This window comes from Chiloscyllium punctatum, chromosome 5, assembly GCF_047496795.1.
Source record: "Chiloscyllium punctatum isolate Juve2018m chromosome 5, sChiPun1.3, whole genome shotgun sequence".
In the NCBI taxonomy this organism is placed as follows: Eukaryota; Metazoa; Chordata; class Chondrichthyes; order Orectolobiformes; family Hemiscylliidae; genus Chiloscyllium; species Chiloscyllium punctatum.
The window spans coordinates 59,167,317-59,180,563 of NC_092743.1; the positions used below are offsets into that span (position 1 = coordinate 59,167,317).

The 13,247-nt window shown below is 40.5% G+C and overlaps 1 protein-coding gene across 2 annotated transcripts in view; it reads left to right on the forward strand.

Moving 5' to 3' along the window:
- Window positions 1-13,247, forward strand: part of LOC140477106 (N-acetyltransferase ESCO1-like) — a 42,524-nt gene that overhangs the window by 8,785 nt on the left and 20,492 nt on the right. For both annotated transcript variants that reach the window (XM_072570395.1, XM_072570393.1), the window contains exons 3-4: window positions 7,495-7,603; window positions 9,822-9,888. In XM_072570395.1, coding sequence (XP_072426496.1) covers window positions 7,495-7,603; window positions 9,822-9,888 — 176 coding nt within the window. The remainder of the gene's footprint in view (window positions 1-7,494; window positions 7,604-9,821; window positions 9,889-13,247) is intronic.

Consider the following 13,247-nt stretch of genomic DNA (forward strand, 5'->3'; position numbering starts at 1 on the left):
GGCTAATCTTAGTGGATCTACTGAAACTAGTAATCATCATAAATTCCATGCTAAGTTTGATATCAAAATAAATGAAGTCCTCACTTGAAAGTTTAATTGTTCTTTTAATCATAACTTTAAGTGAATCTGATAATAACATTATAATGAAAGTAAAAGGATTTTAAAGGACCTTTCTTATCAGAAAAAATGTCCTCTAAATTGAATTACTTTGTTTCTAAATTCCTACGTTAGTCAATGAAAACTTTTTTATAACTTAGAATATTAAAGAAATATATCATCTCTATTTGCCTTCTCACTACTTCTGCCACCTTTTCCTCACTTCAACGTATGACCCCCCCCCCCCCACACTATTTGATCCTTCCAGTTACCAGTGACCCTCAACTTCCTCCCCTCCCCCAACTCTATTGGCTTGATTTCGCTGCTCGTTGGATGCTGCCTGAACTGCTGTGCTCTTCCAGCACCCCTAATGCAGAATTTGGTTTCCAGCATCTGCAGATATTGTTTTTACCTCGTTGATCCTGCTCAGGCTTATCTTACATCTTAGTTCCTGACCCACCCTATTGCTGAACGTTCTGCTTATTGTGTCTCTCCTTTTGTGTTATGATGTAACAATTGAATGAATAAAACAGAACCTCTAGCTATTTACTGAGTTTCTTTTAGAAATTTAGTGCCAGGCAAAATAAACACACTCAGAACTGGGCATAACACAGTAATGTGTTTTAAGATGATTGATTAATGAATGGGAAGCAGAAACTAGGGATGAATTTGGCATTTCTCAAAGTGGGTTGTGACTATTCGATTACCATGAGAATTAGAACTGTGGCTTCAGTTAAGTATAATTCATATTAACACTCTAGATGAAGTGGCAAAGGATAGTGTGTGTTTTTTAATATTGAAGATAGAAAGCTAGGTGAAATGTAAATTGAGAACACAGGCTGCAAATAGATATAGACAAGTTTAATGATTGCTCAACAGTTTGCAGTATAATGTGGGTGAAGTATAAGGATATTCAAGGTAAAAACAATGACTGCAGATGCTGAAAATCAAATACTGGATTAGTAGTGCTGGAAGAGCACAGCAGTTCAGGCAGCATCCAACGAGCAGCGAAATCAACGTTTCGGGCAAAAGCCCTTCAGGGCTTTTGCCCGAAACGTTGATTTCGCTGCTCGTTGGATGCTGCCTGAACTGCTGTGCTCTTCCAGCACTACTAATCCAGTATAAGGATATTCACTTCACTTCAAGGAACAAAAGGTGTGAAACTCCAGTGTAGATGTTCAGAGAGATTTTGGTGTGTTTATGCTGAAACTTTTGCATGCATTTACTGCAATCATTTAGGAAGACAAATGACATATTGCCCTCAATTACAAGTGGATTGGTATACAAGAATAAGGATGTGAGGATTTTGGTAAGACCACATCAGGAAAACTTCAGTCAACATGCAAAAAAAACTTTGTTTGGAGGCAATATAGTGAATGTTCACTAGATTTGCCCATGGAATGAGAGGGTTGTCCTAAAATGAGAGACTGAGTAAATTGGGCTGATGAAGTGAGAGTTGATCTCATGCAACATGCAAAATTCTGACAGCGATTGACAGAGTGGACACGAGGAGGTTATTTCTGCTGGCCTGGGAATCCACAACACTGGCACTGTCACAAGATAAGGTGGTAAACATTTAAGACTGAAATGATAAATTTTTTCACGTAAAATATTATTAATTGTTGGCATTCCATTGAATACATAAAGCTTAGATATGCAGCTGTTAGATCTAGAAGAGATGTGTGGAATGAGCAAGAAAGTGGAGTGGAAAACCAAGATTGTGTGATCATATTGAATGGCTGAGTTGGCTCAGTGACTATGCTCTGCTTCTGCTCCTCTTTTCTCTAAGATCTGATACTTCAGAAAAATTAAATTAGTTGAATAATATCTTACTTTTGAGTCTGCATCGGATCTCCTTAATTAACTTGAACCTCTCCAAAAATTGTTTTTCTTTCTCTGAATATTCATTTCCAAAATCTTATCCAATAATGAATAATTGTCTGGTAAAATAATGACTGGTTAATAGCAAAGCATTGGTGGTGCCAGTGACCACTCATGCAGTTTAATAAGAAGTGAAGTTGCATTGCAAAACTACGTACAAAATTTGGCTCAACATGCCCTGAAGGCTTGTGTGATCTTATTGAAATTACCACACTTGAGATATTATTATCATGTTTCCAAACTTCTCTGCTTTTCTAGAACATCTAATCATTTTCCCTCACTTCATAGTACACCACTTTTCAACTTGACTTGCCACTTTTCTGCTTATTGAAACATCTTGCCAACTTTGTGCGGAGCTCAGTTATAAGCATAAGACTATAAGAAATATGAACCGAAGTAGACTGTCTCACCCCTTCAGCCTGCTCCATGATTAAAATGTGGCACTCCTCACATCCCACTTGCCTTCCCTTTTTCTAGTAACCCTTAATTACCTTATTGTTTCTGAATCTATCTCTATTAAATATGCACAAAGATATTACCCCCATAGCTCTATCAAGGAATTGCAAAGACTCCAAACTTCTTCACCTTAGTCTTAAACTGGGACCCCTTTATGCCTCTGGTCCTTTACTCTCCCATGAGGAAACCTCTCAATATTAAGCGAGTCCAACCTCTTAAGAGTCTAATGTTTCCATGAGGTTACCTCTCAATCTTCTAACTTCCAAAGAATAGGGTTCCATTTGTCCTAGAGTCACACAGCACAGAAACAGACCCATGATCCAACCAGTCCAAATCCCAAGCTAAACTAGTTCCTCTTTGGTCCATGTCCCTCCAAACATTTCTTATTCATGTTGTAACTACATGTAAATTAAGCATTGTAACTGTACCCACATTCCCCACTTGCTCTGGAAGTTCATTCCACAGTTGAACCACTTTGTGCTTTTTAAAAAAAAACTGTCTTTTTCCAAATCTTTCTTCTCACCTTAAAAATGACCTCTAGCCTTGAATTGCTCCACCCTAGAGAAAAGACATCTGCCATTCACCTTATCTATATCTCTGAATTTATAAGCCTCTATAAGGTCACCTCTCAACATCCTGTGCTCCACTGGAAAAAAAGTCCCAGCCTTTCCTTATGACTCAAATCTTCCATTCCTGGCATTATCCTGGTAAATCTCTTCTGAACTCTCTCCAACTTAATAATGTTCTTCCTATGACATGGAAATTAGAACTGGATGTGGTACTCCAGAAGAGACCTCACCAATATCTAGTGCAACCTCAACATAATGTCCCAACTCTAATACTCAAAAGGTCTAAGCAATGAAGGCAAGCATGCTAAGGACCTTCATAACCACCCTGTGTATGTGTGATGCAAACGTGAAAGAATTATGTACCTGAGGCCCTAGCTGTGACTGTTCTACAACACTACCCAGGTCTCTAGTTTTAATTGTGTAAGTCTTTTCTTTGCTCATTTTGTGAAACTGCAATACCTTGCATTTATGTAAGTTAAACTCCATCTGACACTCTTCAGCCCTTTGACCCAATTGATCAAAACCTTCTTCACTGTCCACTATACTACCAATTTTGGTGTCATCCACAAACTTACGAATTCTGCTTTCTATATTCTCAACTAAATTGTTTATGTACATGACAGATAAAAGTGGACCCAGCATCGATGCCTGTGGACCACTATTGGTCACAAGCCTCCAGTCTGAAAAAAAAACCTTCCACTCTCACTCTGTCTCCTGCCATTAAGCCAATTTTGTATCTGATTGCAAGCTCACCCTGAATCCCATGTGATCTAACTTGACACTTGACTAATTAGTCTAACACGCAGAGCCTTGTCAAAGGCTTTACTGAAATCCAAATAAACAATGACTGCCGCTCTGCCATTGTCGATCTTCTTGGTTGCTTTCTCAAAAAAAACTCAATCAAAGTTTGAGAGGTACTATTTCCCTTGCACAAAATCATACTGACTATCTCTAATAATTCAATGCCTCTTCAAATCCAAATAACTTCTATCTTTCAGAATCACTTCCAATATCTTACCCACCACTGAAGTCAAATTCACTGGTCTATTGTTCCCAGGCTTCTCCTTGCATTCCTTTTAAACAAAGATGTATAAAATTAGCCACACTCTCGTCATTTGGCACCTCACCTGTAGTTGTAGGTGATACAGGTACGTATACAAGGATCCCTGCAATTTCCTCCCTGACTGCCTATTTAACCTATTTAATCTTTTGCTCATGTTGATTGTGTTAATCCAAGTTTGAAAGGGTAACTACAACAAAAACATTCATTAAAGTGCATTTGGAATACTTTCCTAGAGCAATATATCATGAAGCCAACCAGGAACAGGCTGTCCTTGATGCAGAAATGTGTAATAAATTAATAAATGACCTGAGTCAAAGTTCCCTAGAAAGTAGTAATCCTAACATGATTCAATTTTATTGTCAATTTGAGTGATAAATTTGGCTTGGAAATGTGTTTAACTTAGTCAATTACAATGAAATGAGGATGGAGTTAACTCCAATGTACTGGACAGATAGAGTAGCAGGGATGACAGTAAGCAAGCAATCTTTTCACCTTTTCTCCTTTGCTGGATTCTGAACTTTTCTGTGTCTTTGGATCTGTCACTGACACATCCATCATTAAATGCTTTTTTTCCCCCAATTTCTTAACTTCCCTTCTGAGCTATGGTTATTTTATCACTCTCTTAGAACCTTTCCTTCTTTATGGATATATTTTTACTGAGTGCAAGTCTTAACAAGAGTAGGTGTGTTGTATTTGGAATTCCAGAAGTTACCTTACAAAAGATAAAGTTGTAAAATAAGAGCACCTGGTTTTGGAGGTAGTATATTGGCTTGGCTGAGAATTGGCTAATGGGCAAGAAATCTGGATCAAGGGTTCTATTTCTGGTTGGCAACTTGTAACCAGTGGGGTTCCATAGGAATCGGTGCTGGGACCGTGACCATTTGACATGAAGGAAGTGAATGTATTCTAGCTAAATTTGCACATTTTACAGAAATAGGTGGAAAGGTAAATTGCGAGATGGATGCTAACAGTTGAGAGTTCTTGATAAGTGGGCAGAAAGTTTGCAAATGAAGTATACTGTGGGGAAAATGTGAAGTTTTCCTTTCCAAAGTGAACAAAAGAGCAGTATTATATTAATTTAGAAAAACTGTAGAAAGCTGCAACCTGTAGAAAGGGAATAAGGTACTTATGCACAAAACGCAGAAAGCTAGCATATTGGTACAGCAGGTAATTGGGAAGACTGATAAAATGTTGCCCTTATTTCAAGGGGGTTGGCGTATGCGAGTAGGGAAGCCTTACTGCAATTGTATGGATAGTGGTGAGGTTACATCTGGATTACAGAGAGCAGGTTTGGCTCCCTAATTCAAAGATATCATTTCACTGGTGGTAGTTCAGAGAAGGTTCACTAGGAATATCCCTGGTATGAAGGGATTGTCTTATGAGCAAAGGCTCAATAGGTTGAGACACTCTACTCATTGGAATTTAGAAGAATGGGCACTGATCTAATTGAAACTTACAGGATTTTTTAAAGGGCTTGATAGGGTAAATACTGAGATAATGTTTCCCCTCATGGGAGACTCTCAGATCAAAGGGATTAGTCTCAGAATAAAGGGTGCCAAATTAAGACTGAAATGAGGAGGAATTTCTTCAAGGGTTGAGTTTTTACACCACCTTGTCAGAGAACTTTTGCAGTGGAGGGGGTGTAGAATCCGTGGTAATGCTAGGATAGATGAATTCTTCATTATTAGGAGAGTCAAGGTTACAGAGAAAAGGGCAAGTAGATGGATATAGCAATGTCAGATTAGGTGTGTTGAATGGCAGAGCAGGCTCAGCCAAACTGTGGTTGCTATTTCTTATTGTCTTTTACGGTCAGTGCCCTCGATTGAGGGGATCATGTTGGTGAAACTTGTCTGAAGACTAAGTGTCAACTGTTTTAATATAATTTGCAAATTTAGGCAGCATGCGCTTTGATCCTGCATGTACATTTTAAACGTACAGAGTGAGCAGAAGCTGTCCCAGACCAGAACCTTGTCTATTGCTATAACCAAATTTCAGCCAATCTGAGAAACTGCAATTGACCTCTCTTTCTCTTAACTTCATTACATTTTCTTCTTCTATTTACTGTTCACACTTTTATCCTATGTTTGAGAACATTAGCTCCCCACCTGTTCAAATGCAGTATAGCTCCTATTGTTGAGAACTGATGTTCAATTAACTTGCAAACACCAATTAATCTGAGTTCAGCTCTGTGCTCCTGTGACCTAAGATGGAAGTCCATCAGCCTGTATCTCTTTAAAAATTCAATGATTATTCATCAGTGGCTCTCTGAAAACATGAAAACATTATTTCCATATCCATAAGTTCTGTCAGGAGCTTGCATCTCAAGGTTCTTGCTTATTCTGAACTCCCAACAAGACCAGCCTTTCCACACTTTTTCCTCTAAATTCATCCCAAATATAAGCCAAGTGAAGTGCTGGTCTTGCCAGTCGCTTACATTCCCATGAACAAAAAAAAACTTTCTCATGTGTAAAATTGATGTTTTCCAAATGGCCCAACTAAATTCAAACCATTCTATTTTTTAAAAATGTGAAAGTTTTAACAGTGTGTTAATTCAACAGTATTTTTGTCACAATCATATCTTCTAAGTGTTCAAAATATTAAGGTACATTTCTATTTATTTTCTAAGATGTTGAGATAACATCTATTTATAAGATTAGTAAAACTATTTCAAGAGGTTTCCCTGTGTTAATGTTAACCTTTTTCTATAGTTTTCCATTTAATACTACCAAAGTTCTTTTAATTATCACAAACAAATTTTAGGTATGTAAAAGAAACCAAAATTGTGAAGTTTTCCATTTTCAATATTATCTGCATTTTGAAGGAAACCTGGCTAATTGTGTCTTGAACTTTAGGTTGTTTGTTTTCCTGCCATTTCCTGCTAATTTATTTGAGGCCTGAATTAGTGACATTGGGAAAGCAATTTTTGTTGAGTCTATACCTGCAAAGAGCTGAAGCGAGACTGTCAGAAATTAGTACAGCCAGCAAAGGAACTTTTAAAGCTGCTCCGCATTGAATAAATTACAGTCAAAGGCCATTCCTTAAAACTTCCCATTTATTAATATTGATATTTAAAAGCTTTGCTGCAATTGCATCCAACTCTGTCACATATTTGGAATTTGAAAAATTCATGTAGCATAGAAGAATTACCAATCTTTTATTTTTATAAACAAAATGGACTGCAGTCTGTTTTAGGCAATCCCTCCAGTGTCAAGAATTACTTTATTCCATTGTGCTGTGAGTCCTGAGATGACTAAATAGTTTGATGCTGGACTTGCCCCGCTATGGTTGGGGCAGTTGCTGAGGTGGGTTCATTGGGTTTCAGCACTGCAGTAAAACATTACCAAAAAGACAAAGTTAGATTTGTGTAATTCCTTTTATTTTTTTCTTCTTGTCCTGCTCATCCACCTGAATGAGATTTGTTTCCTTCAGAACTTTAGGTTACATTTGGAGTCGAGCCCTGAATGTAGTCCAGAAAAGAGCTGTGCCACTGAATTACTGCTGAAACCAGTTAAAGAGCAATTGGAAAATGGATCAGAAGGTATTGTAGAACAAATTATGCTTGCTGTTAACTACCAGAAAACATATAGTATGATGCTACCTCCTTGGTTTAAACCAATATTGAATGTATAAGTGACTAGAAGTCTGTTTCTTTTTTTCCTTATTTTGTGTGAAAGAAATGCATTCTTCACATTTTTAAAAAAAAACTTAATGTGCATGCCCAATATCTTCAAACTCCTAAATTAATTGTGTAAAATACCATTTGGTAAGGTCTACATCAGAAAAAGAAAGGCCTACTCAAATGCCATCTTTTCATTTGCTATGTCAATAGTATGGAGTGAGTTAGTGTGTAAAATTTGGTCTGTTTATTCCATGGGCCTAACTCTATGGAAGTTTGAATAGAATTTACTGAACTCCTTTCACATGAGACCGTTTCAGGGAGCAAATAATTATTGCTCTATAGGAACGGCTAGATCCACGTTCTTTGTTCTTTCTAACAGCTTTGTCAGGGGGAGATATAGTCAGCAATGCTTTGTCAGGGGTTGATCCTGTCTGACAGGTTTGATTTTTTTTGTGTGTAGAGATGACTAGATATATGAATAAGGGTGGAGTGGATGTGGTCCATCTGGACTTCAGTATGGCTTTTGTTAAGGTCTCACCACCTTGCCCAGTCTGTCATGTAAGACTCCATGGGCAATTTAGTGGCAGGAGTAGGGGGTTGAAAATTATTTTATAACTGGACTCCACTGACATACCACAGGTTTGGTGATGACCCCTTTGCTGTTTGTAGTTTTCATCAATGTCTAGACACTAATGTAGGAAGTTTGATCAGTAAGTTCACTAATTGATGAGATGATCAGTTGTGTGGAGGACAACCTTAGACGCCAGGGTAATGTGAACTAGCTGGGCAGAACAATGGGAAGTGGAGTTTAATCTTGCAAAGCGCGAGGTGAAGCATTTTAGAATCATAGAATCCCTACAGAGTGCAAGCAGGCTATTTGACCCAACAAGTCCACCCTGAACATCTGAAGGGCATCCCACCCCTACCTGTGCATCTTTAACTGCATGGGCTTCCTCCCACAGTCTATGGGGAGAATGTGCAAACTGCACACACAGTCAGTCACAGGGTGAAATTGAACCTGGGTCCCTGGTGCTATGAGGCAGCAGTGCTAATCACTGAACCACCAAGAGGACTAACAAGGCAAGGGATAGAACTACACAACAAATAGTTATGACCCTGGGGAATATAGAGGATTGAAGGGGCCTTGATGTCCATAGATCCTTGAAAGCAACAGGACAGGTAGGTAAATTGATTAAGAAGGCATCAGGGATACCTGCATTTACTAGTCAATGTATTGAACACAAGGATGGAGGTTATGTTGAAACAATGCAGGATGTTAGTTATGCCACAGCTGGAGTGCTGTTTGCATTTCTGTTCATACTCCAGGCACTCAGGGAAGAATGTAATTACATTTAGAGAGAATGCAGAGGAGATTCACCAGAATGTTACTTGCATTGGAACTTTTCAGCTGTGAAGGGAGAGTAGGTGGTCTCAGAGTTCTTTAAAGCATGGAAAGCTGAGGAACCCCAGAGTGGCGCAGAAATATGAGGGATCAAGATAAAGTAGATACGAAGAAGCCTTTCTTTTGAGTAGAGAGGCCAATAATTAGAGTTAGATAGCGGTCAACAAGTTTAGAGGGGTTTAGAATTTTTTTTCACCCAGGTATCTGGAACTCATAATCTGAAAGGTGGATAGAATCGTCACAACTTATAAGTAGTATTTAGATAATTACTGAAGTACCATGGCATCCAAGATTGTAGCAAAGTGCTTGAAAATGGGATGAGGTAGATAGGTGCTAGATGGGCTGAAGGGCCTCTTTCCATGCTGTAAAACTCTAACTCAGTGACTCTCTCTGTGCTACTTTATATTCCACCAAAGAGATTATTTGTGTTAATGCTAAATGATATCTCTGCTCTCCTTGTCCTTACCAACTACCTCTGAAGAAATTCGGCTTGAGTTGCATTGACATTTTCACGTATAGTAATTTAATCAAAGTTATACTCTTTCTTTCCCTGACACAATTCCTTGAGAAGATCAGTTTGGTAACAGAGTTAGTGTTGGCATGATATACTTAATTGAATTTTATACCCATACTGTGTTTGATGTTTTGTCCCACAGACTAATTTTCATTTCGTTGTAGAATCTGTTTAGCTCAGTTCAAATTTTATTTTTTTGTCTTTACTGAATTACATTGTAGGGTCATTGCTGAAAGAAACAGTACGGACTCTGTTCAGTAATCCTGATTCGTTGAAGATGAATGCCAGGTATTTGTCATGGTTTTAGAGTACTCCTGAAACCACCATTTACCAGACCAATTTGGATAAGTGAATAACATGAGTAACTTGTACTAACCAATTTAGCATGAAACTTGTTAATAATTATACAAACAGAACATGCTTCTAAACTATTAAACAATGTTAATAAACTTTAATGTTGAACTATTAGCCTTGAATCAAGAGTATGTCGGCCACATCTGAAGACAATGCGTTCAATTGCAATCTAGACTTTTTTAAAAAAAAATTAAGTGCAAGTGATAACTGCAGATGCTGGAGATCAGAGTCGAAAGTGTGGTGCTGGAAAAGCACAGGAGGTCAGGCAGCATCCGAGGAGTAGACGAATCGATGTTTCGGGCATAAGTCCTTCATCCGGAAAGAGACTGTGAGCTGAGGGGGGGTGGGGCAGGAGGGGAAGGTAGCTGAGAGTCTGTTAGGTAGGTGGAGGTGAGGTTAATGTTGAGAGGTTAGAGAGGAGGGTGGAGTGGATAGGTGAGAAGATGGACAGGTTTTGAGGGTGGTGTCGAGTTGGAAGGTTGGAACTGGGATAAGGTGGGGGGAGGAAAAACTGGTGAAATCGACATTGATGTTGTATGGTTGGAGGGTGCTGAGGTGGCAGATGAGGCGTTCTTCCTCCAGGTGTTGGGTGGTTAGGGAGTGGCAATGGAGGAAGTGCAGGATCTGCATGTCCTTGGCAGAATGGGAGGGGGAGTTGAAGTGTTCGACCTCAGGATGGTAGGGTTGGTTTGTGTGGGTATTCCAGAGATGTTCTCTGAAGCGTTCTGAGAGTAGGTGTCTCCCCAATGTAGAAGAGACCACATCAGGAGGAACGGATACAGTAAATGACGTGTGGAAGTGCAGGTGAAACTTTGATTGGATGTGGAAAGTTCCTTTGGGGGCCTTAGACGGAGGTGAGCGGGGAGGTGTGGGCGCAGGTTTTGAAATTCCTGTGCTGGGAGGGGAGGGTGGATTGGTGAGGGGTGTGGATCTGACTAGGGAGTCGTAAAGGGAATGGCCTTTATGGAAAGGGATAGGGGTGGAGAGAGAAATATATCTCTGGTGGTGGGATTCATTTGCAGGTGGCGGAAATGGTACAGGATGATGCGATGTATGTGGAGGTTGATGGGCTGGAAGGTGAGGACTGGGGACATTCTGTCCTTGTTGCGGTTGGAGGGGTGGAGTTCAAGGGTGGAGGTGCGGGAAGTGGATCAGATGTACTGGAGGGCATCATCAACCACGTGGGAGGGGGAAATTGTGGTCTTTAAAGAAGAGGCATCTGGTGTGTTCTGTGGTGGAACTGGTCCTCCTAGGAGCAGATGTGGTGTAGGTTGAGGAATTGGGAATAAGAGATAGTGTCTTCTAGAGAACATCTCTAGGACAACGGCACCAACCAATCCCACCACCCTGTGGCCGAACACTTCAACTCCCCCTCCTACTCCGCCAAGGACACGCGGGTCCTGGGCCGCCTCCATTGCTACTCCCTAACCACCTGACGCCTGGAGGAAGAACACCTCATCTTCCACCTTGTGACCCTTCAACTCCATGGCATCAATGTGGATTTCATCAGCTTCCTCATTTCTCCTCTGCCCACCTTATCCCAGTTCCAGCCTTCCAACTCGACACCGTCCTCAGACCTGTTCTACCTATCCATCTATCTTCTCACCTATCTGCTCCACCCTCCTCACTGACCTATCACCATTACCCCCCACCCCCTCCATCTACCTATTACACTCACAGCTACCTCCACCCCCATTTATTTCACCATCCCCTCAGCTCACAGCCTCATTCCTGATAAAAGGGTTTTGCTCGAAATGTCAATCCTCCTGTTCCTCTGATGCTGCCTGACCTGCTGTGCTTTTCCAGCACCATGCTCGCACCTTTTGTTTTTAAATTATCCATCTACAAGTATGAGTCCTGATCTTCTGACATGGGAACAGACCTCCAATTTAGGTTTCTGATGTTTCTTGGGACCCTGTAAAAGTCCAAACTTAATCCCATTCATCCATTGACCTTGTGCAGAAACTTTAAACTTTAAACCTGTGACTGGCCAGAACCAAGCAAATTCTGCTTCTGATTTATATATTTGGTCATTCAACTGGTTATTTACATAGATTTGGTTAGAGCTTTTCATAGCTGGTCTAAAGCCTCCTGAGCTGTATAAATCAGCTGGAATGTCAAAGCATTCCTGCATCCACGTAATGTTCACTGCCCATAGACAGTATTCACTCTCCTTCACCCTCCCCAAATCATGGACAATGTCCTTTAATTCCCATCTACTACCACAATCACCCACTGAAATATGACCAGTCTGACCGTCAGCATCTACTGAATGATGGACATTGCTCAGTTCAGTCCAGGAACATACTTGGGCTGTCCCTGTGCAGCACCTGCTCTCCTTAACCACCTTCTGAAGTCTTTGACTCCTGGCTGGTTGAAGTCAGAACTGTCTGTGGTTGAGGTGGAAGGGCTGTATTTGAACAGTTTCATGCAGGAGGGAAGAGGTAGCTGTTGGCAGGGTATGAGGGGAAGGATTACTATAAAGGGTTTGGGGGATGAAGAGGGAGTAGGTTCCCAGTGATCGCTGTTGGAGTGTGTGAAAGGGGATGATGTCACTGCCATGGGTAGGAAAAGCTGATTGCTCTTTTGACAGAGGGGAGAGTGTGAATGATCACTCAGGTGAAAAGATTGGTTTGGCGGGATGGGGGGAGGTTATTGATTGCTATAGGAGAACAATGAGATTGATGATTGCTTTTGGGGATTGATCACTATCGGACTGGTGGGAAATGCTATTGGTTACCTGCAAACTATAGGACAATGAGTAACTATACAGATACATTGAGAAATTTGGCTTCTACAGTGAGGGGAAAAAAAGGGCCAAATTTTGAGTTTATCTCACTATCCTGCTCTACTTGGAAACTATTGGATTTCAGATATGCTCTGCACAGGATTGGAAGTGCCAGCAAGAAATGAGTTGGGTCCAAATGCAAGAAGGGAGGGGTGAGTTGGCGATCTGTTGGTGATTAGGCGAAAGTGAGGACTGCAGGTGCTGGAGATCAGAATCTAAATTCGAGTGGTGCTGGAAAAACACAGCAGGTCAGGCAGCATCCGAGAAGCAGGAGAATCGACATTGCGGGCAAAAGCCTTTTGCCCGCAATGTCGATTTTCCTGCTCCTCGGATGCTGCCTGACCTGTGTTTTTCCAGCACCACTCTAATCTAGATCTGTTGATGATTGTCACTTCTTGGAAAATTTGAGTCATTGTTTCCTCCAGCATTGAAATTAGTGAGATGATTGAGGTACCCATCAAGTTCTCATAGACCATACAAGTAAAGAAGATAGGAGCAGGAGGAG